This window comes from Plectropomus leopardus, chromosome 8, assembly GCF_026936395.1.
Source record: "Plectropomus leopardus strain MGB_pleo_1.0 chromosome 8, ASM2693639v1, whole genome shotgun sequence".
NCBI lineage: Eukaryota > Metazoa > Chordata > Actinopteri > Perciformes > Serranidae > Plectropomus > Plectropomus leopardus.
Window position 1 is genome coordinate 7037632 of NC_142183.1, and position 26081 is coordinate 7063712.

Sequence of the window (26081 nt, forward strand, 5' to 3'; positions counted from 1 at the left end):
CAAGGCTATAGTATGGCTTTTTTTTAGAGGACTTTTCAACATGCTAAATTATGGTGTTTTTGGCCGTTTTTGCACAATTCTTTGCCATGACGCGTATTAGCATGCTGTTTTACGTGCTTTTCAGCTGTTTTCAGACATTTTTTGGATAGGTCACATTTTGACATTTTTACCAAGGCTATAGTATGGCTTTTTTTTTTAGAGGTTTTTTCAACATGCCTAATTATGGTGTTTTTGGCCGCTTTTTGCAAAATTCTTTGCCATGACGTATTAGCATGCTGTTTTACGTGGTTTCCAGCTGTTTTCAGACATTTTTTGAGAGGTCATATTTTGACATTTTACCAAGGCTATAGTATGGCTTTTTTTTTTAGAGGATTTTTCAACATGCTAAGTTATGGTGTTTTTGGCCGCTTTTGCAAAATTCTTTGCCATGACGCGTATTAGCATGCTGTTTTACGTGGTTTCCAGCTGTTTTCAGACATTTTTGAAGAGGTCACATTTTGACATTTTACCAAGGCTATAGTATGGCTTTTTTTTTAGAGGATTTTTCAACATGCTAAATTATGGTGTTTTTTGGCCGTTTTGCAAAATTCTTTGCCATGATGTGTATTAGCATGCTGTTTTACGTGGTTTCCAGCTGTTTTCAGACATTTTTGGAGAGGTCACATTTTGACATTTTTTCCAAGGCTATAGTATGTCTTTTTTTTTTAGAGGATTTTTCAACATGCTAAGTTATGGTGTTTTTGGCCGTTTTTGCAAAATTCTTTGCCATGATGTGTATTAGCATGCTGTTTTACGTGGTTTCCAGCTGTTTTCAGACATTTTTTGGAGAGGTCACATTTTGACATTTTTACCAAGGCTATAGTATGGCTTTTTTTTTTTAGAGGATTTTTCAACATGCTAAATTATGGTGTTTTTGGCCGTTTTTGCAAAATTCTTTGCCATGACGCGTATTAGCATGCTGTTTTACGTGGTTTCCAGCTGTTTTCAGACATTTTTTGGAGAGGTCACATTTTGACATTTTTACCAAGGCTATAGTATGGCTTTTTTTTTTAGAGGATTTTTCAACATGCTTAATTTTGGTGTTTTTGGCCGTTTTGCAAAATTCTTTGCCATGATGTATTAGCATGCTGTTTTACGTGGTTTCCAGCTGTTTTCAGACATTTTTGAGAGGTCACATTTTGACATTTTTACCAAGGCTATAGTATGGCTTTTTTTTTTAGAGGATTTTTCAACATGCTAAATTATGGTGTTTTTGGCCGTTTTGCAAAATTCTTTGCCATGACGCGTATTAGCATGCTGTTTTACGTGGTTTCCAGCTGTTTTCAGACATTTTTGGAGAGGTCATATTTTGACATTTTTACCAAGGCTATAGTATGGCTTTTTTTTTAGAGGATTTTCAACATGCTAAATTATGGTGTTTTTGGCCGTTTTGCAAAATTCTTTGCCATGATGTGTATTAGCATGCTGTTTTACGTGGTTTCCAGCTGTTTTCAGACATTTTTTGGAGAGGTCACATTTTGACATTTTTACCAAGGCTATAGTATGGCTTTTTTTTTTTAGAGGATTTTTCAACATGCTAAATTATGGTGTTTTTGGCCGTTTTTGCAAAATTCTTTGCCATGACGCGTATTAGCATGCTGTTTTACGTGGTTTCCAGCTGTTTTCAGACATTTTTGAGAGGTCACATTTTGACATTTTTACCAAGGCTATAGTATGGCTTTTTTCTTTAGAGGATTTTTCAACATGCTAAATTATGGTGTTTTTGGCCGTTTTTGCAAAATTCTTTGCCATGATGTGTATTAGCATGCTGTTTTACGTGGTTTCCAGCTGTTTTCAGACATTTTTTGGAGAGGTCACATTTTGACATTTTTACCAAGGCTATAGTATGACTTTTTTTTTTAGAGGATTTTTCAACATGCTAAATTATGGTGTTTTTTGGCCGTTTTGCAAAATTCTTTGCCATGATGCGTATTAGCATGCTGTTTTACGTGGTTTCCAGCTGTTTTCAGACATTTTTTGAAGAGGTCACATTTTGACATTTTTACCAAGGCTATAGTATGGCTTTTTTTTTTTAGAGGATTTTTCAACATGCTAAATTATGGTGTTTTTGGCCGTTTTTGCAAAATTCTTTGCCATGATGTGTATTAGCATGCTGTTTTACGTGGTTTCCAGCTGTTTTCAGACATTTTTTGGAGAGGTCATATTTTGACATTTTTACCAAGGCTATAGTATGGCTTTTTTTTTTTAGAGGATTTTTCAACATGCTAAATTATGGTGTTTTTGGCCGTTTTTGCAAAATTCTTTGCCATGACGCGTATTAGCATGCTGTTTTACGTGGTTTCCAGCTGTTTTCAGACATTTTTTGGAGAGGTCACATTTTGACATTTTTACCAAGGCTATAGTATGGCTTTTTTTTTTAGAGGATTTTTCAACATGCTAAATTATGGTGTTTTTGGCCCTTTTTGCAAAATTCTTTGCCATGACGCGTATTAGCATGCTGTTTTACGTGGTTTCCAGCTGTTTTCAGACATTTTTGAGAGGTCACATTTTGACATTTTACCAAGGCTATATTATGGCTTTTTTTTTTAGAGGATTTTTCAATATGCTTTAGAATGGTGTCTGCATATTTCTAATTCATTGATCATCACTAAGTAATTGATTTGACCCTGTAAATCGTATGTCTTTCTCTTTCATTGTGAATCTGTATATTTCATAATGTTTTTGTGGTTTATTACTGTGTAATGGACTTTGAATTGCCCTGTATATTCATTGTGCTATACAAATAAAGTTGACTTGCCTTGCCTTTGTTGTTTTTGTCTGTTTTTGCATCATTTTATGCCATGACGCGTATTAGCATGCTGTTTTACGTGGTTTCCAGCTGTTTTCAGACATTTTTTGGAGAGGTCACATTTTGACATTTTTACCAAGGCTATAGTATGACTTTTTTGGTGGATTTTTCAACATGCTAAATTATGGTGTTTTTGGCCGTTTTTGCAAAATTCTTTGCCATGACGCGTATTAGCATGCTGTTTTACGTGGTTTCCAGCTGTTTTCAGACATTTTTGGAGAGGTCACATTTTGAAATTTTACCAAGGCTATATTATGGCTTTTTTTTTTTAGAGGATTTTTCAACATGCCAAATTATGGTGTTTTTGGCCCTTTTTGCAAAATTCTTTGCCATGACGCGTATTAGCATGCTGTTTTACGTGGTTTCCAGCTGTTTTCAGACATTTTTTGGAGAGGTCACATTTTGACATTTTTACCAAGGCTATAGTATGGCTTTTTTTTTTTAGAGGATTTTTCAACATGCTAAATTATGGTGTTTTTGGCCGTTTTTGCAAAATTTTTTTCCATGATGCGTATTAGCATGCGGTTTTACGTGGTTTCTAGCTGTTTTCAGACATTTTTGAAGAGGTCACATTTTGACATTTTACCAAGGCTATAGTATGGCTTTTTTTTAGAGGATTTTTCAACATGCTAAATTATGGTGTTTTTGGCCGTTTTGCAAAATTCTTTGCCATGACGCATTAGCATGCTGTTTTACGTGGTTTCCAGCTGTTTTCAGACATTTTTTGGAGAGGTGATATTTTGACATTTTTACCAAGGCTATAGTATGGCTTTTTTTTTTTAGAGGATTTTTCAACATGCTAAATTATGGTGTTTTTGGCCGTTTTGCAAAATTCTTTGCCCATGACGCGTATTAGCATGCTGTTTTACGTGGTTTCCAGCTGTTTTCAGACATTTTTGAGAGGTCACATTTTGACATTTTACCAAGGCTATAGTATGGCTTTTTTTTAGAGGATTTTTCAACATGCTAAATTATGGTGTTTTTGGCCCTTTTGCAAAATTCTTTGCCATGACGCGTATTAGCATGCTGTTTTACGTGGTTTCCAGCTGTTTTCAGACATTTTTTGGAGAGGTCACATTTTGACATTTTTACCAAGGCTATAGTATGACTTTTTTGGTGGATTTTTCAATATGCTTTAGAATGGTGTCTGCATATTTCTAATTCATTGATCATCACTAAGTAATTGATTTGACCCTGTAAATCATATGTCTTTCTCTTTCATTGTGAATCTGTATATTTCATAATGTTTTTGTGGTTTATTACTGTGTAATGGACTTTGAATTGCCCTGTATATTCATTGTGCTATACAAATAAAGTTGACTTGCCTTGCCTTTGTTGTTTTTGTCTGTTTTTGCATCATTTTATGCCATGACGCGTATTAGCATGCTGTTTTACGTGGTTTCCAGCTGTTTTCAGACATGTTTTGGAGAGGTCACATTTTGACATTTTTACCAAGGCTATAGTATGACTTTTTTGGTGGATTTTTCAACATGCTAAATTATGGTGTTTTTGGCCGTTTTTGCAAAATTCTTTGCCATGACGCGTATTAGCATGCTGTTTTACGTGGTTTCCAGCTGTTTTCAGACATTTTTTGGAGAGGTCACATTTTGAAATTTTTACCAAGGCTATAGTATGGCTTTTTTTTTTTTAGGGGTTTTTTCAACATGCTAAATTATGGTGTTTTTGGCCGTTTTTGCAAAATTCTTTGCCATGACGCGTATTAGCATGCTGTTTTACGTGGTTTCCAGCTGTTTTCAGACATTTTTTGAAGAGGTCACATTTTGACATTTTTACCAAGGCTATAGTATGGCTTTTTTTTTTTAGAGGATTTTTCAACATGCTAAATTATGGTGTTTTTGGCCGTTTTTGCAAAATTCTTTGCCATGATGCGTATTAGCATGCTGTTTTACGTGGTTTCCAGCTGTTTTCAGACATTTTTTGGAGAGGTCACATTTTGACATTTTTACCAAGGCTATAGTATGGCTTTTTTTTTTTAGAGGATTTTTCAACATGCTAAATTATGGTGTTTTTGGCCGTTTTTGCAAAATTCTTTGCCATGACGCGTATTAGCATGCTGTTTTACGTGGTTTCCAGCTGTTTTCAGACATTTTTTGGAGAGGTCATATTTTGACATTTTTACCAAGGCTATAGTATGGTTTTTTTTTTAGAGGATTTTTCAACATGCTAAATTATGGTGTTTTTGGCCGTTTTTGCAAAATTCTTTGCCATGACGCGTATTAGCATGCTGTTTTACGTGGTTTCCAGCTGTTTTCAGACATTTTTTGAAGAGGTCATATTTTGACATTTTTACCAAGGCTATAGTATGGCTTTTTTTTTAGAGGATTTTTCAACATGCTAAATTATGGTGTTTTTGGCCGTTTTTGCAAAATTCTTTGCCATGACGTGTATTAGCATGCTGTTTTACGTGGTTTCCAGCTGTTTTCAGACATTTTTTGAAGAGGTCACATTTTGACATTTTTACCAAGGCTATAGTATGACTTTTTTGGTGGATTTTTCAACATGCTAAATTATGGTGTTTTTGGCCGTTTTTGCAAAATTCTTTGCCATGACGCGTATTAGCATGCTGTTTTTACGTGGTTTCCAGCTGTTTTCAGACATTTTTTGGAGAGGTCACATTTTGACATTTTTACCAAGGCTATAGTATGGCTTTTTTTTTTTTAGAGGATTTTTCAACATGCTAAATTATGGTGTTTTGGCCCTTTTGCAAAATTCTTTGCCATGATGTGTATTAGCATGCTGTTTTACGTGGTTTCCAGCTGTTTTCAGACATTTTTTGGAGAGGTCACATTTTGACATTTTTTCCAAGGCTATAGTTTGGTTTTTTTTTTAGAGGATTTTTCAACATGCTAAATTATGGTGTTTTTGGCCCTTTTTGCAAAATTCTTTGCCATGACGCGTATTAGCATGCTGTTTTACGTGGTTTCCAGCTGTTTTCAGACATTTTTGAGAGGTCATATTTTGACATTTTATCAAGGCTATAGTATGGCTTTTTTTTTTAGAGGATTTTTCAACATGCTAAATTATGGTGTTTTTGGCCGTTTTTGCAAAATTCTTTGCCATGACGCGTATTAGCATGCTGTTTTACGTGGTTTCCAGCTGTTTTCAGACATTTTTGAAGAGGTCATATTTTGACATTTTACCAAGGCTATAGTATGGCTTTTTTTTTAGAGGATTTTTCAACATGCTAAATTATGGTGTTTTTGGCCGTTTTGCAAAATTCTTTGCCATGACGTGTATTAGCATGCTGTTTTACGTGGTTTCCAGCTGTTTTCAGACATTTTTTGAAGAGGTCACATTTTGACATTTTTACCAAGGCTATAGTATGGCTTTTTTTTTTAGCGGTCTTTTCAACATGCTAAATTATGGTGTTTTTGGCTGTTTTGCAAAATTCTTTGCCATGATGTGTATTAGCATGCTGTTTTACGTGGTTTCCAGCTGTTTTCAGACATTTTTGGAGAGGTCACATTTTGACATTTTTACCAAGGCTATAGTATGACTTTTTTTGGTGGATTTTCAACATGCTAAATTATGGTGTTTTTGGCCGTTTTGCAAAATTCTTTGCCATGACGCGTATTAGCATGCTGTTTTACGTGGTTTCCAGCTGTTTTCAGACATTTTTGAGAGGTCACATTTTGACATTTTTACCAAGGCTATAGTATGGCTTTTTTTTTAGAGGATTTTTCAACATGCTAAATTATGGTGTTTTTGGCTGTTTTGCAAAATTCTTTTGCCATGATGTGTATTAGCATGCTGTTTTACGTGGTTTCCAGCTGTTTTCAGACATTTTTGAGAGGTCACATTTTGACATTTTTACCAAGGCTATAGTATGACTTTTTTGGTGGATTTTTCAACATGCTAAATTATGGTGTTTTTGGCCGTTTTTGCAAAATTCTTTGCCATGACGCGTATTAGCATGCTGTTTTACGTGGTTTCCAGCTGTTTTCAGACATTTTTGGAGAGGTCACATTTTGACATTTTTACCAAGGCTATAGTATGGCTTTTTTTTTTAGAGGATTTTTCAACATGCTAAATTATGGTGTTTTTGGCCGTTTTTGCAAAATTCTTTGCCATGATGCGTATTAGCATGCGGTTTTACGTGGTTTCCAGCTGTTTTCAGACATTTTTTGGAGAGGTCACATTTTGACATTTTTACCAAGGCTATAGTATGGCTTTTTTTTTTAGAGGATTTTTCAACATGCTAAATTATGGTGTTTTTGGCCGTTTTTGCAAAATTCTTTGCCATGACGCGTATTAGCATGCTGTTTTACGTGGTTTCCAGCTGTTTTCAGACATTTTTGGAGAGGTCACATTTTGACATTTTTACCAAGGCTATAGTATGGCTTTTTTTTTAGAGGATTTTTCAACATGCTAAATTATGGTGTTTTTGGCCGTTTTGCACAATTCTTTGCCATGACGCCAGCGTATTAGCATGCTGTTTTACGTGGTTTCCAGCTGTTTTCAGACATTTTTGAAGAGGTCATATTTTGACATTTTTACCAAGGCTATAGTATGGCTTTTTTTTTTAGAGGACTTTTCAACATGCTAAATTATGGTGTTTTTGGCCGTTTTGCAAAATTCTTTGCCATGACGCTGTATTAGCATGCTGTTTTACTTTGTTTCCAGTTTTTTTCAGAAATTTTTTTGAGAGGTCACATTTTTTCATTTTTACCAAGGCTATAGTATGGCTTTTTTTTTTTTAGAGGATTTTTCAACATGCTAAATTATGGTGTTTTTGGCTGTTTTTGCAAAATTCTTTGCCATGATGTGTATTAGCATGCTGTTTTACGTGGTTTCCAGCTGTTTTCAGACATTTTTTGGAGAGGTCACATTTTGACATTTTTACCAAGGCTATAGTATGACTTTTTTGGTGGATTTTTCAACATGCTAAATTATGGTGTTTTTGGCCGTTTTTGCAAAATTCTTTGCCATGACGCGTATTTGTATGCTGTTTTTCTTGTTTTCCAGCTGTTTTCAGACATTTTTTGGAGAGGTCATATTTTGACATTTTTACCAAGGCTATAGTATGGCTTTTTTTTTTTAGAGGATTTTTTAACATGCTAAATTATGGTGTTTTTGGCCGTTTTGCAAAATTCTTTGCCATGATGTGTATTAGCATGCTGTTTTACGTGGTTTCCAGCTGTTTTCAGACATTTTTGAGAGGTCACATTTTGACATTTTTACCAAGGCTATAGTATGGCTTTTTTTTTTTTAGAGGTTTTTTCAACATGCTAAATTATGGTGTTTTTGGCCGTTTTTGCAAAATTCTTTGCCATGACGCGTATTAGCATGCTGTTTTACGTGGTTTCCAGCTGTTTTCAGACATTTTTTGGAGAGGTCATATTTTGACATTTTTACCAAGGCTATAGTATGGCTTTTTTTTTTTGAGGATTTTTCAACATGCTAAATTATGGTGTTTTTGGCCGTTTTTGCAAAATTCTTTGCCATGACGCGTATTAGCATGCTGTTTTACGTGGTTTCCAGCTGTTTTCAGACATTTTTTGAAGAGGTCATATTTTGACATTTTTACCAAGGCTATAGTATGGCTTTTTTTTAGAGTATTTTTCAACATGCTAAATTATGGTGTTTTTGGCCGTTTTTGCAAAATTCTTTGCCATGACGTGTATTAGCATGCTGTTTTACGTGGTTTCCAGCTGTTTTCAGACATTTTTTGAAGAGGTCAGATTTTGACATTTTTACCAAGGCTATAGTATGCCTTTTCCGTGGCTTTTTCAACATGCTAAATTATGGTGTTTCTTGCCGTTTTTGCAAAATTCTTTGCCATGCCGCGTATTAGCATGCTGTTTTACGTTCTTTTCAGCTGTTTTCAGACATTTTTTGGAGAGGTCACATTTTGACATTTTCACCAAGGCTATAGTATGACTTTTTTTGGTGGATTTTTCAACATGCTAAATTATGGTGTTTCTTGCCGTTTTTGCAAAATTCTTTGCCATGCCGCGTATTAGCATGCTGTTTTACGTTCTTTTCAGCTGTTTTCAGACATTTTTTTGGGGAGGTCACATTTTGTCATTTTTACCAAGGTTATAGTATGGCTTTTTTTTTTTTAGAGGATTTTTCAACATGCTAAATTATGGTGTTTTTGGCCGTTTTTGCAAAATTCTTTGCCATGACGCGTATCAGCATGTTGTTTTATGTGGTTTCCAGCTGTTTTCAGACATTTTTTGGAGAGGTCATATTTTGACATTTTTACCAAGGCTATAGTATGGCTTTTTTTTTTAGAGGATTTTTCAACATGCTTTAGAATGGTGTCTGCATATTTCTAATTCATTGATCATCACTAAGTAATTGATTTGACACTGTAAATCGTATGTCTTTCTCTTTCATTGTGAATCTGTATATTTCATAATGTTTTTGTGGTTTATTACTGTGTAATGGACTTTGAATTGTCCTGTATATTCATTGTGCTATACAAATAAAGTTGACTGGCCTTGCCTTTGTTGTTTTTGTCTGTTTTTGCATCATTTTATGCCATGATGTGTATTAGCATGCTGTTTTACGTTCTTTTCAGCTGTTTTCAGACATGTTTTAGAGAGGTCACATTTTGACATTTTTACCAAGGCTATAGTATGACTTTTTTGGTGGATTTTTCAACATGCTAAATTATGGTGTTTTTGGCCGTTTTTGCAAAATTCTTTGCCATGATGCGTATTAGCATGCTGTTTTATGTGGTTTCCAGCTGTTTTCAGACATTTTTTGGAGAGGTCATATTTTGACATTTTTACCAAGGCTATAGTATGGCTTTTTTGGTGGATTTTTCAACGAGTGAAATTATGGCAATTTTGGCCATTTTTGCAAAATTCTTTGCCATGCAATGACTTTGCTGCTTTATTTGGTTTCCAACAATGCCATGATGTATTCCAAATTTTTAACGTCTTAAACTAGAAAGACCTAGAAAAAAAAAAATTAAGTTTTCGGAAACAAAAAGAGAAGTGAGAGGCTAAAAAAGACAGGATTTCCTGTAAATAAATAAAATAAATAATACATTTTGAGAGACAAGAGGAATAAGTTACAGTATGGGCGCGGGTGATGAGCTGTCTATAAGCAGCAATTGTCAGTCAGCAACACAAAATGCAAAGGTGATCTGGTTTGTGTGACAGGAGGTGATTCGACCTACTGATGTCGACCAACCTGACTGCTCAGATTCAAAACAGCACAGAGCAAGAATAATGAAACATAGCCACACACAGCGAACGACAGCTGACGTGGAACATGAAGAAGCACAGTTGGTCCTATCACGACTTCCACTGCATTATGTTAAAAACACTGCAAAGTCTTTTCAACTATGAGCACACAGAAAACCAACCAAACAGAATAACTAATCATATTAAAGAGAACTGAGCAAAGCAGCATTGGATATTAACAAGGCTGTCCACAGAGACAACCAGCCCAGCCGCGGGCTATCTGGCTACGACTAACTTCCAATTCTTCCTGTAGACAGAGCTGAACCTCCATTTTACTGTACCGAAATACTGCAGTCCACTGAACATATAGAGAGTGAGATTGGATAAGGCAATAAAAAGGATTTCAAATATGATTAAGGCCACGAAAGAAGACATTGCAGGCCACCTGGACATTAAAAAATGTCACAAAGCAACTTCAATGTTGCACATGACAACACCAACAACACCTTTCTTCTTTCCACTGTTTTAATAACACGACAGACAGGAAATGTCACAGAAGTCGTCAAACTTGCTAAAAGAAAGCTAAGCTAGAATTACCACCTTGCGGTTGTATGCCTCCACGAAGCTGAAGATCTATTAACAGTTTCAAAGTGGACACCTGAGATTAGTGTCCTGAGTTATTATGTTGAGTAATGGACAGAAAAGTGTTTTTGCAGAACACTTTGACGCCACAGTGAAGGTGACCTTTTGTATTAAAATATCACTTCATAATTTTATTCCTATTAGAAATTTGTGGGAATTTTCCTCATAATTAGTGTATAAAATCTTGAGTTTTGGCAAAACATATTTTTTCTGGTCACAGTGATTTTCAATTTCTAAATTCTAATCAATTCACTCTGATGTCCAAGTGGACTTTTTTTGGACAAATTTGAAGAAATTTCCTCAAGGCGTTCTTAAAAATATCGCTTTGGGACAGACGGGAGGACAGACAAACGGACTAACAGGATTTCTTGCCTCAACTTGTTATTAGCCTCAGATGGTTAGCTGCACTATTCTAGTGAGAAGAGACCATGGGAACGAGAGGCGAATCGTTTCTAAAAATTAAGATTTCTCCCTAAAGTAAGAGCTGGTTTCTGGATAAGATACATGCCAATTAAACACCTACTACTCCTGCTCCCTCCACAACCCCACCAGTTTCTCATATTTTCCACAATACAAGAGAATTTGGACTTGGTGTTTTTGTGCCTCTCTGGAGTCCCCTCTATGGTTACTGCCTACAAGGTTTGCTGTTTCTTGTTTGGTGCTGGAGAAAGTGCAGCTATAGGCTGATGAAAATGCTACGTCCTTCTAAACTCTACGGATACGGATAATATTAAACGTGTTTGATTTTAGAGGTCAACCGATTTATTGTTTTGGCGGATTAATCTGCGTTGATAGGATATTTACTATTGTTATTGGCAGAACATGCGTCCAACTATGGCCCATGGCTCTGCAGCCATGTAGGGGATGTACAGCCATATACTAGGTTTTGATCTAGTCTTTTTTTTATTTTTAGAGGCTTTATTGGATAGGACAGGTAATGGCGTGAAAGGGGGAGAGAGAGGGGATGACAAGTAGCAAAGGGCGGAGGAGGTGTACATAGAGGTGAACCACCAGGTGAACTGTTAGGCGCCCCTGATTTAGTATTATTATACTATCTTAATAATCATTGAGAACATTTTTCAGTATTTGAAAATACAAAATTATTCCGCTCCAAAGTATCTTGTTTCAGATTGCATTTGAATTCGGGGGTGTCGCTCTATGAATTGGCTATTGGTTTTCTCCTGTTCCAAACTATCATTATACTGCCCTTGAAAAAGAAAATTTTATTACCACTTAAAAATCGACATTAGGGAAGTGTGCATCAAAACTGAGGTAAAACTTAAAAAAAATTTCATTTGGACTTCAGATATTTGTCTGCGACAGTGAAATTGCTTGAAAAGTTGTTTGGTGTGGGGCGGCATTAGCCGTTTTTCTTTTAATTACACCTCTTTCTGTCTGAGTTTCATTATTACATGTGTAAATAAACTAAGTCCTTAAGGCTGCGCATTATAATAGATTTAGAGGAAATGTTATTCGAGCCACTGCAAAAACACATAGTTCTCAACTTCTGTGGAAGATATTTGAGCCTTAATAAAAGTTAACCACCATATGGAGCTTGAAATGGCTGATGTGAAACTGCTCATTACCCACTTCTGCCCTCTGGACAGAAACATGCAGTATAGACAGATGGCATATCTGATGTTATGTGAGTCCAGATCATTGTAAAGACAAAGACATGCAGATGAACATAATTGTGCAGTGAATCCACTGGAGCAGCAGGTAACGCTCGAGGCACACACCGAAGTAAGTTAATGTTAGAAAAGTGAGCTGGTTCAAATCCCAGCAGCTAAATGTGTGGGCAGCAGAAGGAGACTCGCATTAATTTCCCACAACCTCAAAGTAGTTATTATTATACTCTATATGTTGAAAGGTGCCGCCTTAAGCCTTTTGCAGCTGCTTTCTGAGAAACCAGATTCGTTTGAAACACAAGCGCTGGTAGGAGCTTTGATGTTTGATATGACATGATGCACCATCAGGATCTTTGTCATTTTAAAGCTCCTGGCTCACAGCAGCAGGCGGGTCTGTGGCACACGGGAGAAAAGATCTGCGGGGATTTGGCTGCGGATGACAGGGAGATACTGCCACCTTCAAATCTGTGTCCGATCGTACGTGTGTGTGAGTGTGTGTCTGAGGTACAAGGCCTGTTTAACAGTAAGTCAAGATATTTACACAAATTTTAATGAGATTCTTATGTAAATATTTGAATGTTTGAATGAGGGTTTGTTTAGGCGTTGATGTCTGTCATATAGGATGCCTTCTAGCTCGTCAATGCTTCTAAAGTCTGCTAGACTACAGACTACAACTGCTTTAATTATTGTTGGAAAACGCAAAGCATTTCATTGATAAATCTGTTGTTCTGTAAAAGGTCAGAAAATTGCAAAAGAAATCTCCTGCACAATTTCATAAAACCCTTTCCAAACCCAAATATATTCAGTTTTATATGCAGGGTTCCTAAAGCTTAATGCAACTTAAATAAAAATAAAAAAATAAATAAACATTTAATGCTCAAAATAAATTTTAAGACCAATTTCACCATATCCTTAAAAAAAATTAAAAAATAAAACACAGATGCTACTAATTATTTTGAAATTCTACAATTCAACCTAAGAAAAAAGCTATTTATAAAATTATACTTCCCTTGTCTTAGCATTTTAAGACTTTAATAGATTGATTTAAGGCATTTGAAAATCAATCAAAGCCTTAATTTTGGACTAATAAATTCAATAACTTTTAAAACTTTTAAAAGATCTACAGGAGCTCTGGCTTTCACACAAAAGCTCTAAATTCTCACAGTCCAAAGCGAGAAACCAGGTAACTTTTTCCATTCGTGCTTGAAAGATGACAAACAAGTAATCGATTCTTAGAGTAGTAGCTGATTAACTTTTGTCGAATAAATAATTGATTACACTAAATCCTCTATCAAAGGATATTCCACAAGGCTGAGAGTGATGCACACAAGTCGAACAAAAATTAGTAGATTGGTAGAAGAATTGATTAATCAAAATGGTGTACGCCTGCTCCGATTTAGCTCCTCAAGTGTGATTGTTGCTTTTCTTTTTCTAATATGACCGTTGATAGAATATTTTTTAGCTATTTTGACAAAACTAGAATTAATTAGAATATGCACATTTTCTGACATTTTATAGACAAAATATCAGTAGCAGATCTGTCATAAAAATAACTGTTATTGGCAGCCTGCACAAAAGATTTTATGCCATTATTCTATACAAATGCAAAGAGTGAGTATTAGTTTTTCTATTTTGATGAGTCATACAGGGGTGTTTTAATTAGTCTCTTGTACACAACATTGAATTTGTTTTAACCTTTAAATGTTTTTGAATCAAACTCTGCATCTAACAAGCTATAGCCTGATAGGCAGTAGACCTATGAAAGACTAAAAGGTCACAAGTTTGATTCCTGTACCAGCTCACTGGTTGTTTCCATCAGCTGCCTGAAGCTGAACACTGAGCTCCTACCTGCTGACAAATCTGTCTGCATGCAAGTGTCAGCTAAATGCTTAAAATGTAAATTTAAGTGTCAGCTAATTGCTTAAAATGTAAATTAAAATGTCCAAAAATGTTAATATCAACATGAATCTCCTCTAAGGGAAGGTGAGTTTGGTAAACTGTGCTGCATGTAACAGACAAACAGAGGACTTGTTATATAAATTTGTATTTTTCCACTTTAGCAAGAGATAAAAACAAAAACAAGCTTTGTTTCCTCTGTTTGTTTTTTAAAGATCATTATAAGACATTACGGTTTATTAGATACAGTGTGTCAAAGTGCAGAGACAGGAAAGATCAGCAATCAGGTGGGAGGCAGCGAGCAGCACGCACATTATTCATGAGAAACATTAAATCCCAGGACGTCTCATTTACTAGAGATCTATTTCTGAGAACCACCAGGATGCTCTCTCAGGTCTTTTCATAGCTTCAAAATAACATCCAACTCCCCAAATCTGAAAAAATATTTCAAGCTGATGTTTGTACTTAGAAGCTTTTGTGTAATTCAAAATAAACACATTTGATTTTCTGTTGGTATTTGCGCAGCAGCTGCAAAAACTGAAATACTTTTTTAACATGTCTTCGCTGCATTTTCTGTATTTAGATCCAAAATCAAAGTGTCGTGTTCACGCTGCATAATGACCTCAGCTGAGGGCTCCTGCAAGCTCCCTGAATTTTTCATGCTGAAGATATGAGTGCACAATAAAATCTCAATGTCTAATGTGCCAGCATTTCTTTTTGGATATTGGTTAAACATGTATTTATTCGTGGCTTGAGGTCTTGTGTTAACTTTAATCTCTTAATCAGGTCATTATTTAGCTTATTATTGTTCATTGTGAAGTGCCAATATCATTAAACAACTGACTATAACAAAGGAGAAGGTTTTAACAGATGCTAATGGAAAATCCAAATGTATTTGTATACAGAAACTGAAATATTACAGGACACATTCTGGTTTTCCTAGATTTTAGGAGCCCTGGTAATTCCACATGGTATAATAAGTGAGAGGGATGGAGAGTTATCTAGCTGAAATGTTTGCCAATAATGTAAATGTATATATAAATGTATATAATATAACTGGGTAAACCTGTGTCCCTCTTTTTTATTAAATCTTCCAGTTTTGTGTGGTTCATAATGAAGAATAAATTCTACATATGTTGACATACTTCACATTTCCACGTTAATTTAAACCTGCAGTAACAGCACAAACAAAGCTGTGAACACAGCATTGACATATCATCACCAATCGGCAACTTCAAAGGTCGAAAAATGAAGAAAATGCAGAAATGCCAAAAACTGCAATTCAACAAATGGCCACTTGAAGCTGGCTCAAAAACAGAGTCAGTCCCCATTGACCCTCATGTTAAAATGTCCAACTATACAGCAAAAACAAACAAGTTTACAGCCTGGTTCAAAAAGTGGTCTTGGTCTTTAAAGCCAAAATCCCGTTCATAACAACTGTATGTGGGGGTAACTCACCCATTTATGTTTTATTAGGGCCAAAAGTTATACATATTTAGAGACGGGGCCACTTTGAGTGAAAGGCTTTCTGCAAGGCTTTGCAGTTAAGTTACATTCAAACTCATGAACTCATTTTTACAACACAGGAAGTTGTGTACACACAGTTGTGCACTCAGAGCTCTGAGAACATTTCTGCTTACGAGGTCGTGAATATCAGGGGAGCGTTCAAATGGTAACATCTTGTGATCACGCTAAACACAACCACATCTGACCAAAGTGTCAGACGCACCGCTGACTCCTCCACTACACCGACGCCTCATCCAAATATGGTCACCTCTGGCTGTAAATGGCAACGGCAGAAAAACGGCAATCGACAAACCAATGGGTGACTTCACAGTAGCTACTTCAATTACTTATACGGTCTGTGATCATCCGTCTGTAAGATGATATGTTAACTACCAAAACAGCTGCTCATTTATACATCCGGCATGTACAGAGAAACATCATTCTGAGTTACGTTTCCGTTCACCTAATGAATGCTAGTCCAATATTCACTTCTAATATAAGAACAAAAGGAGCCTGAGAAATATGAACTATCGGATTGACATGGTTGGAAGCCAAGATGATCGCAACATAAAAGCAAGCATGATGTCATGAAGTGAAACTAACTGTTAAAGGTAAAATAGCAAGAAGCTCATTTTTCTATACTGGCATCTCCTTTTGGAACAAATTATACATTAAATAAATGGAAACAAAGGCAATATTTAAAACAAAAGTTATGGAGGATTTATTGGGAGTTTTGATGGCTGACCTTTGATTGGGGAAATTTTAAGCATGGCTGTGGCGTTTCGACGGGGAACGAGTAGGTTTTTATTGTGATTTGTTTGTTTTCTTCAATTTGTGTGTTTTCTACACATTGTTTGTACGTGTTTTTAGTAATGTTTTTAAGTTCTGTCTTTTGGGATTTTTTCATGTCATGACACTACTTCGACCTGTTGGACTTTTCTCAAATTCCTCGTAAAAGATCAAATAAAATCACATTAAAACTGTCTTTTAGCTCTGTTTTTTATCAACTTTTGAGGGAAATATTTGGTGCTTGTAAGTTTATCATTATTATTATTATTATTATTATTATTATTATTATTAAGCAGCCTGCCTTTTTAAATGTATAGGAATCTAATTTGTATATTAACATGTCCATTCGTGACTTTTGCAGGGTTATCAGTTGAGAAAAAGAGATTTTTTGTTGTTTACCTGAAGGTGTGGGACATCTGGCCTGATCAGCTCTGCTGGATGTTTTCCCAGAGGATGGAGCGGCGGAGGGCGTCTCAAACAGTTTGTCCTCCATGTTGGCCCTCTTGACGTAAACACACGACTTCCCCAACAGCACAATACTGTTGAACACTTTGAGTGTGACCAGCCTAAACAAGGAGAAGAGAAACTGATCATAGAAATGCATTACTGACTGAGAGAAGCGAACCAAAATCTCATTCGCTTTCTTCAAGAACAGTTTAAACAAAAATTACTGGTTGAAAAAATTAACAATGAAATCATGACAGAGCATTCCCGGCTCTGATGTCTACTTATTTCAAATTTATTTATTGCTGTTTGTTGATAGCATCTTTATCAACATTGTGAATTCAATAATCACAGAATATTATTCATTATCGTTTCACATTAGCATCTCTGCTTTTGCTTTTGGGAGCCAATTTATTATAAAAATTATTTTGGCATTTTAAGCTTATTTGCCAGTTTGGTTGATGGATTTAGCACATAGATATATAAAAATAACTAGATACAGGACCTCAAGATGGCACTTATTCATTCTAATGAGAATTGTCTGCTTAGTGTATGCGCCAAAAAAAGTTTCTGGCTTCTGGGTTTACTTCTGAGGTATACGGCCAACTAAATATGCGCAGTAGTACTTCTACCGCTGGCCCTGCCCACAAGTTCCCGCTCGGCTCATAGACTTTACAAAGTGACGATGTCAATGATTTTTATATATATATATGTTTTTTTGCTTGAGGAAAGTTTTACAAATATTAACATTTCATTAATTAAAAAAGGTATTCTGAAAAGTGTCATAATTGACCTTGTTTGCAGTTTGAAAGTTTCCTGAAAGCTTTACAGACGTCTCTTTTATAAACGTGGTCTATGGGGAAAATGCTTTTGGTTAAGAGATTTTGGGAAAACATTGGAAACAAGGCTGAACTCCTTTCCTCAGGGCCTAATTCAGCACCAAGATGAACTGCAAATTCTGATGAAAATATATGGAAAAATAATAAAGATTATTATTTTAACTGAACAGCCGATCCTTCTTTCGAGCTGTTCTTCGGTGTTGGCGTGTAACGAAGGTATTACAGTTGGGACTTGAGCCTCAGTTACAATCGATCTCCTCTACCATCTGGTTTTGATCGCCACTGTTCACATCCCATCACTGACACCAGGATTTTGATGTACACCATCCCTCTGTATTTCTGGGCTCTGCTATAAGGCCCAAACACTGACACTGTGATATGAGAGAGACAGACACATTTGGTTCTGTGGACCACTGCTCGCTGCGACAGGGTGTTTCGGACTGAGAGCACGTCAGCACAGCTGAGTCTTTGCCAAGGCATGGCGGCCTGTTCGAGCCAGAGTTATTTTTAAATCAGGGGGTGGGGAAGGCCAGAGATGGCACTGGAGATGACAACATTGTATTCACCCTGAGGGAAACTCTTCAATGGTACAAGCTCGATGGGATCCAGCAAATGAGAGTGAGCGAGGCAATCAGCAGCTCGGCACAGGGAGAACGTGAGGGCACAATACTTATGTAACTGTGTGTGTCTCTGAATCTCAGTGTGTGTTTATGACAGTGCCTGCATGTGTTGCTGTGACTCTGGAAGCATGTCTCTCTCTGCGTATATTTAACACACTAATAATGTAAACATTTAAATTTCCCTGATACAGTGCTAAATGAATCCAGCTTCAAAATAAAAAAAATGGAAATATGGACTTTCAACTCAATTTTAAATCTTGTGAAATTCAATAAGAGGGAATAGCAGCATATCTTTTCATCAGACTAATGTGCATGAACAACCAAAATCAGTTTTATCCTTTAAATCTACTCTTGACACCTCCGGGGAATCGCCACCTTAACACAGTGGAGGGATTTGCGTGTCCCTGTGATCCTGGGAGCCGTGTTGTCTGGAGTGCTAGCTCCAGGTATGTCACCCAAGGCTGACTCGAGCTGAGTGTACCAAACACGTAGTGAGGATGAACTGGGAACGTCTGGCGGAGGCCCCTGTTCACCAGGTCTTCAACTCACACCTCTGGAGGACATTTTCGTGCATCCCGGAGGAGGTTGGGGACATGGGCTGCGGTCGAATACCTCTTTTTGCTTAGGAAGGCTCCTAACTGAGTGAGATGAACTGGAAGTACCTGAGCCGCTGTCATGACAAGAGATGTTCAAATTCTCCTAATATTAAGGAAAGGTGCGTCAATGCTTTCTTTATAATCTCCTGCAGCATAGCATACACTGGAGCATCCTTTACCAAAGGAAAGGAGAGAATCCATCCCACAATTCTTTGCAGCGGCAACTTTAAAGTGATGCGTGACAGCGGCCGCTATTTGGGGAATCAGCTGTTTTATTAAATCACAGATCCACAGTCAAACGTAAGAATGCTTATATGTACAGTAGCAGCTCTAACACATCATACATATTTTCATATTCATTATTTTCATGAAATCATGTAAGGATTCGTGATGGGAAAAGGAGGGTGAGCAGCCATCTCATGTGACAACGTTACATTTCACTTCTGTGACTGGGAGCCTTTATTACTCCTTATTTTAATTCTCATCTCAGCTACTTTTCACCAGGTTTTCCCTGTTTAGCCGTTAAAACATGTATTAAGCAACATGGTGAGAATGCACAGGGTGAAGTAGTAGTTAAGATAATAACGATAACAATAATATTTAAAATAATAAATATGATGTTATGATCATGATATTAATACTCAGAATTTATGGCGCACTTTTTAAGATCCACATTACAAAGGACTTGAAGAAGCCAACAAATGAAGTTTCTAAAAAAAAAAACACAAATAATAAAAACCAATGTGCTTTTTGTTGTCCATCATGTGAACGCTGTAGTTTCATCACAGTAGACCACGTCAGTAACACCCGCCGTCACATGATTACAGAGCCGAGGAGAAGTGCAGTAGGATTCTCTAAACGCTGTTTTCGTTTTTTCCTAAGTCCTTATTAATTCTGATTCATATCTTTCCTTGACCTCAGGACATTTTCTCTGGAGGTTAAGGAAAAGTGGTCAGGGAAGGAAATTATTTGAAGTTTTTGACCGCAGCCATGGAATCAGAGTGGTCCTTGATCAAAACCTCCATTGTGGAGGCGGCTGCTAGAATCTGTGGTGAGAAGGTCGTTGGTTCCTCTCATGGGGCAACCGAAGGACCCGCTGGTGGACACCAGTGGTGAAGGAGGCCGTCAGCCTGAAGAAGGCCTTTCTGGCTTTATTGGCCCGGGGGTCTCCTGAAGCAGCAGACAGGTACAGGTTGGCCAGAAGGGCTGCAGCTGAGGCGGTTGCCAAAGCTAAAACTGGGAGGAGTTCGGGGAGGCCATGGAGGAGGAGGACTTTCGGTCGGGCTCAAGGAAGTTCTGGGAAACTGTGAGACGTCTCCGGAAAGGAAAGCAGGGCTTGTCTCAGGCTGTCCTCAGCAGGGGAGGAAGACTGCTGACCCAAACTAAGGATATTGTTGAGCAGTGGAAGGAACACGATGAGGATCTCCTGAACCCTGCTGTCACATCTTCTGTGAAGGAGGCAGAGTCTGGAGACTCGGAGGAACCTTCGTCCATAACCCTGGCAGAGGTTGCTGAGGTAGTCAAAAAGCTTCCCGGCGGCAAGGCGCCAGGTGTGGATGAGATTCGCCCTGAAATGCATAAGGCTCTGAACATTGTTAGGCTGTCTTGACTGACACGGCTTTTCAGTGTCGCGTGGAGGTCGGGTACGGTGCCTGTGGAGTGGCAGACCGGGGGGGGATTGCTGTCTCAAGCAAAGGAGTTCAAGTATCTCAGGGTCTTGTTTATGAGTGAGAGTAGAATAACGCGTGAGATGGACAGGCAGTTTAGCACGGCGACTGTGGTGATGCAAAATGGATGGATGGATGAATCTACTCTTGAGCTACTCTTTTTGCAGTCACATTAAAGACATGCAGCATATATAAAATTAAAATTGCATGTTTAGTGTAACATGAAAAGTAATGTGAGGAATAACAGCTCCCATCAATTTTGGATGCTCAGCAGGGCAATCCATTTTAAAATTGTGCAATGACGTGTAATATATAACAGACTTACCCAAGATAAAAGAGGAACACACACGAGTATGAAAGAGCTCCCTGCACCTTCACCGAACTCATTACCACACGGATCAGCTGTTGAAACATAAAAAAGCAGAATAAATGAAGATTCTGACTTGAAAATGCAAATTAAATTTAAAAGAAATAGGTGAGAACCAACAGGCAGAGGCATTAAGTACAAGTTTTTAGCGAGTTTATGTTAAGTTTATGTTAAGTTTATGCAGCGATGATTAACTCTCTTCTTGTGTTTGTGCCTGAACAATAATAGTGCAGCATCTCTTACCAGAACAGCCAAAGGCAGAGGGATGAAGCCCATCCTTCTGGCCACTGAGTCACTGTAGTCTGTGTAGGCCTACACAGTGACAGACAAGCACACATTACAGCACTCAACAAAACTGCATTGATTAGCTGCGTAGGCTCAGTGCTGTTTATGCAATTATAATGAGAGTATTGCTTACATTCTTCTGTCGACTGCTGACAAGATCGAAAGCCAAACTGGCTCTGTACTCACTGTACACCTGGGAAAGACACAAGAACAATAATGGAGAGTGGCAGCAAACAAGTCTTAATAAGGAGAGACCAACAGACCACAGACACATTATTATAGTATGCACATACTGAGTGAGTACAAGACTATGATAGAAATAATTAGCATCAGGTTTGGTTCTTACATCGGCAGTGATGTCGTTGAATTTTGTGATGAACGCATGTTTAATGATGTCAACGGCAACTTCAGAGATGACGACCATGAGGACGTCCGGCATCAACACCCACAGGTGGTCTGAGGGAAGAATAATGGCAAAAGAAAGGTGATGTGTTGTATAGAAATAATTTTTATCCAAATTTAAGACCAATCCTTCCCTGGATGTTGTCTAAATTCTGTACTGATAGATTTGAGATGATTATACTTTTTTACACAGTCAGCACACAAAATAACATTAGCATAATTTGGAGTCATGTTTTGGTCTACCTGACTTTGCTTTTAGCTTGTTTTTCACTGCTGAGGGAAATATCTGGCTGTGAGACTGAACCAAAACAAGTAAAGTTGAGGGCTGTTAAACCAAAACAATTAACTGAGAGGAACTGCAAGACTGGAAGATGAACAAGCGGCAACCTCCAGGGATGAAAATGAAATCAACAAAAACCGCAGTTCCTCTAATGGTCACTTGAGGCTGGCTCCAGAAGTGAGTCGAGTCCTGTAGACGCCTGTGTCAATTTTAACATTCATCACAACTGTACAGGAGGTGAATTTTAATATAACTCACCAGTTAACATTATACTGAGACTTAAAGTTACGCATATTTAAGGGCCTCTCATCCAAATATGGTTACTTCTGGCTGCAAAAAAACAAGATAGCAATGGCCGAATTGCTGCTCTTGAGGCCTCAAAACAGCAGTCCACAAACCAATGTCATAAAGCCCGCCCTACATGTTAGTGATTGGGACAGAGATTTTTTAGCTTCACTTAAGCATAGTGAGGGTAAGTGGGGATGCATCATCCATCTTTATTTACAGTCTATGTGAGCAAAAATTAAGGGAGAGTAGGATAACAAACGACGCAGAGTGTGCTGCTCTCTGAATCTGTCCAGAAACAGCACACTCTGCTTTGTGTTGTAGGTTGCAAAATGAAGCTAAATATATATTTCAGTGCCTTTTTGCTGGACATCAACCTTTACAAATGTATCATCAAAAAAAATATAAGTCCAGCATAAATAAAGGCTTATGGTTGCATTTACACCTAGAAGACAAAGCTGAGACATGAGTCGGAGCCGGTGCAGACGGCTGCATTGATTAAATTGAGAGGGTATCTGCTGTGTGAGACATTAGAGTGAAGAACGCGTCTGATAAGCTTGCAGTTTAAACACTGAGTTAGTCATTTGATATATTGTTAATAAAAAAATATTGATTAGTGTAGCTTTAAGTAATGTAATTGCACTCACAATTCAATGCATGACTTTGCAAATGATATGAACATATATTTCTTTACCAGCATACTCCATACGCAGTCTGCACAATATACGACCCTGTGGCTTCTGGCAGTTTGTAAATACTTAATGAGCAAAACGGCTCGAGCTCTCATTTCATCCATTTTAACTATGAAAAGTGTTTAGCAGGTAATTAGCTGAGAGCAGGTGCTTTGGCTCTGTATAATGTAAACAAAGACAGGCACCACTAATGCACTGTAGTAGATAAGTAATTTGTGCACCTATAGCAGCAGAAGGCCGTGGCGATGCGAGTATTAGCACATCAGTGTTATGATTTCAGCTGACAGGCCACGTCTGTCATCTACTGTGTGTCGGGCTTTGAGACTGACAGGAGGAGCTGAGTGTTTTCAGACGGCTGTCACACAGAAACACCCAGCTCTCATGCTTCACTCTGCTCCGTCTCATTCACTGTTTGTTGGGAGTGAGAAAGATCCCCAAGGTGTTGCAGTGGGTCAAACAAAAACAAAACCGCAGGAAAAAATCTGCTCAGCGTATTTTTATGAATTTTTAACATGACAAGCAGCGACCGCTGTAACGAGGGGGGAAATGTGACTCACAACATACAGCAAGTTTTCAAATATTCAGCTTTTGAGAGAAAACAAACTGTAGTTGTGTGTTTGTATTTACAATAATATGAAATAATCTATTTAAATAAGTTTTCCACAGATAAAAAGAGAGTCCTCACATAAAATTAGGTTGTGTCTACAGTAGAAAGACACAAATACTTTTGAAAGAGAAAACAGAGAAAAGGGCTATGGCATTGGCATTTGCTCACTGTGTAGAAAACCTACAACTACCAGAATGCACTGCGTCGCAACAGACCACTTAACGCTCACGCTGATGGGTGACGTGATGCATTCTCGTTCATTTGAAAAAATAGCCACCAGCTAGCAAAAAAATATTGTGAAATGGTAAACTATAACATGTTTCTGAAAACATTTAAGGCAAAAATATGCACCTCAGTAACAGAATCTTGGTTTATATTTGATCAGCACTGCTTAGTTTTACTGTTTAATCTCCGTTTTTTCAACCTCCATTTTCACTGTGCAGAAGCAGTATGGCGCCCACTTCCTTTTGATAAACAACCACTATAACAGCTAAACACAAACCTAAAGTTTGTTTCTAAATATATTTTAGCTGAGAAATAGGCAGTGCAGTAACATTATCTTGTTTTATATTTGATCGTATCTGGTGTCAGTTTGAGAAAGAGAGAAAGTGGGGGGCGGGTCTTCAAGTTACGTCCCCGAGAACCAGCGAAACATGACCAGATGACATCTTATGCATTCATTTGCGTCATCTGGGCACTGGTTAGATGAAGGAAAGTTTGTCATTGTTCCTTTAAATATACCATCCACACTATATGCTGTATGTACGTATATAAATGGAATGGTACATGGACTACGCCTGTATAGTGTTTTTCTAGTCTTTTGACCACTCAAAGCACTTTCAGTAGCGCTTGCCTCCCAGTAACCATTCACACACACTCACACTCCAATGACGCAGCATCAAGAGCAATTTGGGGTTCAGCATCTTGCCCAAGGATACTTCGACATGTTGCCTGGAGGAGCCATGGATCAAACCACTGAGCCACAGCTGCCCCGTGTATATATATACTGTATATATATAGATATATGTGTGTGTGTGTGTGTGTGTGTGTGTGTACTGATACAAATTTGGTTCAAAATCAGTGGAGAATCTCTTTAACTACAGTATGATTACCTGGGTTCCATGAGAACTGCTCCATGTTCCTGAGACAAACGATGAGCAGGAGAACGTAACTGGTGAACCGCTCCTTGATATCTGCAGGACAAAAAAAAAGTCTCAAACCTAGTACAACTTTGTTAGGAAACAACATGTAGGACACAACTGCAGCAACATTTCATTCACCGACATGTGCTTCCCTTGTACTGTATTTCTGTGTTTTAGAATAATTTAAATGAGATCTGTCTGTTTTACTGTAGGGCACTTTGCTAAAAAGAAAATCATTGTAAGCATCACATCACGGCTTCATTGTCTTTTATTCCTATTGCAGTACGGCATGCATAAACATCTATCTACTATAGTTTAAAGGCACAGATGTAAATGTTTAGCACGCCATTATCTGAGCTGATTATACCGAGCTAGTTAGGAGCACGCTCAGCTCCAATCTTCCGTGATGTGAGTGAACAGCGAGAGGGAAATGGCAGCTGATTAAGGCTTATTGTCGTCTGCTGTCATTAGTATACAACAAGACTGACTGAGACAAAAACACGCTGCCTCGGGAGATCAGGAGCAAAATGCACAATACATTTAATTTCTCTGTATTCTGACTATCAAAGCCAAATGAATAGATGCATTAATGCTTGCACACAAAAAAGAGAAATTAACCGTTTCACTTTTGTTCCTTCTTTTAAATGTTCACCATCACAGTTTAATGCTTACTATCGTTTCAATAAAAATCTATAGACTGCATCATACTGTACATCTGTCCAACAGAAACTCCTTTCAAAATAAACACTTGTGCTATTTTATGAAAACACAGTATGAGATCTTTAAACTGCTTGTTTTTGTCTGAACAACAGTGCATACCACAAATATATTCCATCTTCACAAGTTAGTGATATCCTAATTGGTTATCAAAATATAAATTTTCTATCAATTAAAGGTCCATTGTGTAGGATTTAGGGGCATATGTTGGCAGTAATGGAATAAACTATCAATAAGGATGTTTTCATTAGTTTATCCTAATAAAAATAAGAACTGTTTTTCAGAGACCTCCATATTGTTTCTACAGTAGCCCAAAACACAAAGACCAAACACTGGCCATTTACACTACTCTGTGTCGGCTACCATAGCTTTCTCTTGCAACCACAGACTGTTAAAATAATGGACATGGTCATTGTGACGTCATCCATTGGTTTGTGGACTCCCGTTTCAAAGCCTTGATTTTCTAAGTTCGGCATTTCAGCCATCGCCACCCTTGTTTTTTGCAGCCAGAAGTGACCATATTTGGACAAGAGGCCCTTAAATATGTGTAACTATAAGATTTTATAAAATATAAATGGGTGAGTTTGTTTTTTTTTATTTACCTCCCGTACAGTTGATGTTGAATGTTGAAATTAGCTTTAGAGACAAAAAAAAACCCATTATTTTGTA

General features: G+C 37.4%; 1 protein-coding gene across 3 annotated transcripts in view; it reads right to left on the reverse strand.

Annotated features, from left to right (window-relative positions):
• Nucleotides 1–26081, reverse strand: part of tapt1a (transmembrane anterior posterior transformation 1a) — a 64760-nt gene that overhangs the window by 19957 nt on the left and 18722 nt on the right. For 2 of the 3 annotated variants that reach the window (XM_088080806.1, XM_088080805.1), the window contains 6 exons: nt 24666–24746; nt 21634–21743; nt 21421–21480; nt 21246–21314; nt 20961–21037; nt 16869–17035 (listed from right to left, as the gene is read on the reverse strand). In XM_088080806.1, the coding sequence (XP_087936932.1) occupies nt 16869–17035; nt 20961–21037; nt 21246–21314; nt 21421–21480; nt 21634–21743; nt 24666–24746 (564 nt within the window). Of the gene's footprint in view, nt 1–16868; nt 17036–19229; nt 20537–20960; nt 21038–21245; nt 21315–21420; nt 21481–21633; nt 21744–24665; nt 24747–26081 lie in introns of those variants that run through there. The other variant, XM_088080807.1, reaches the window with a different exon arrangement.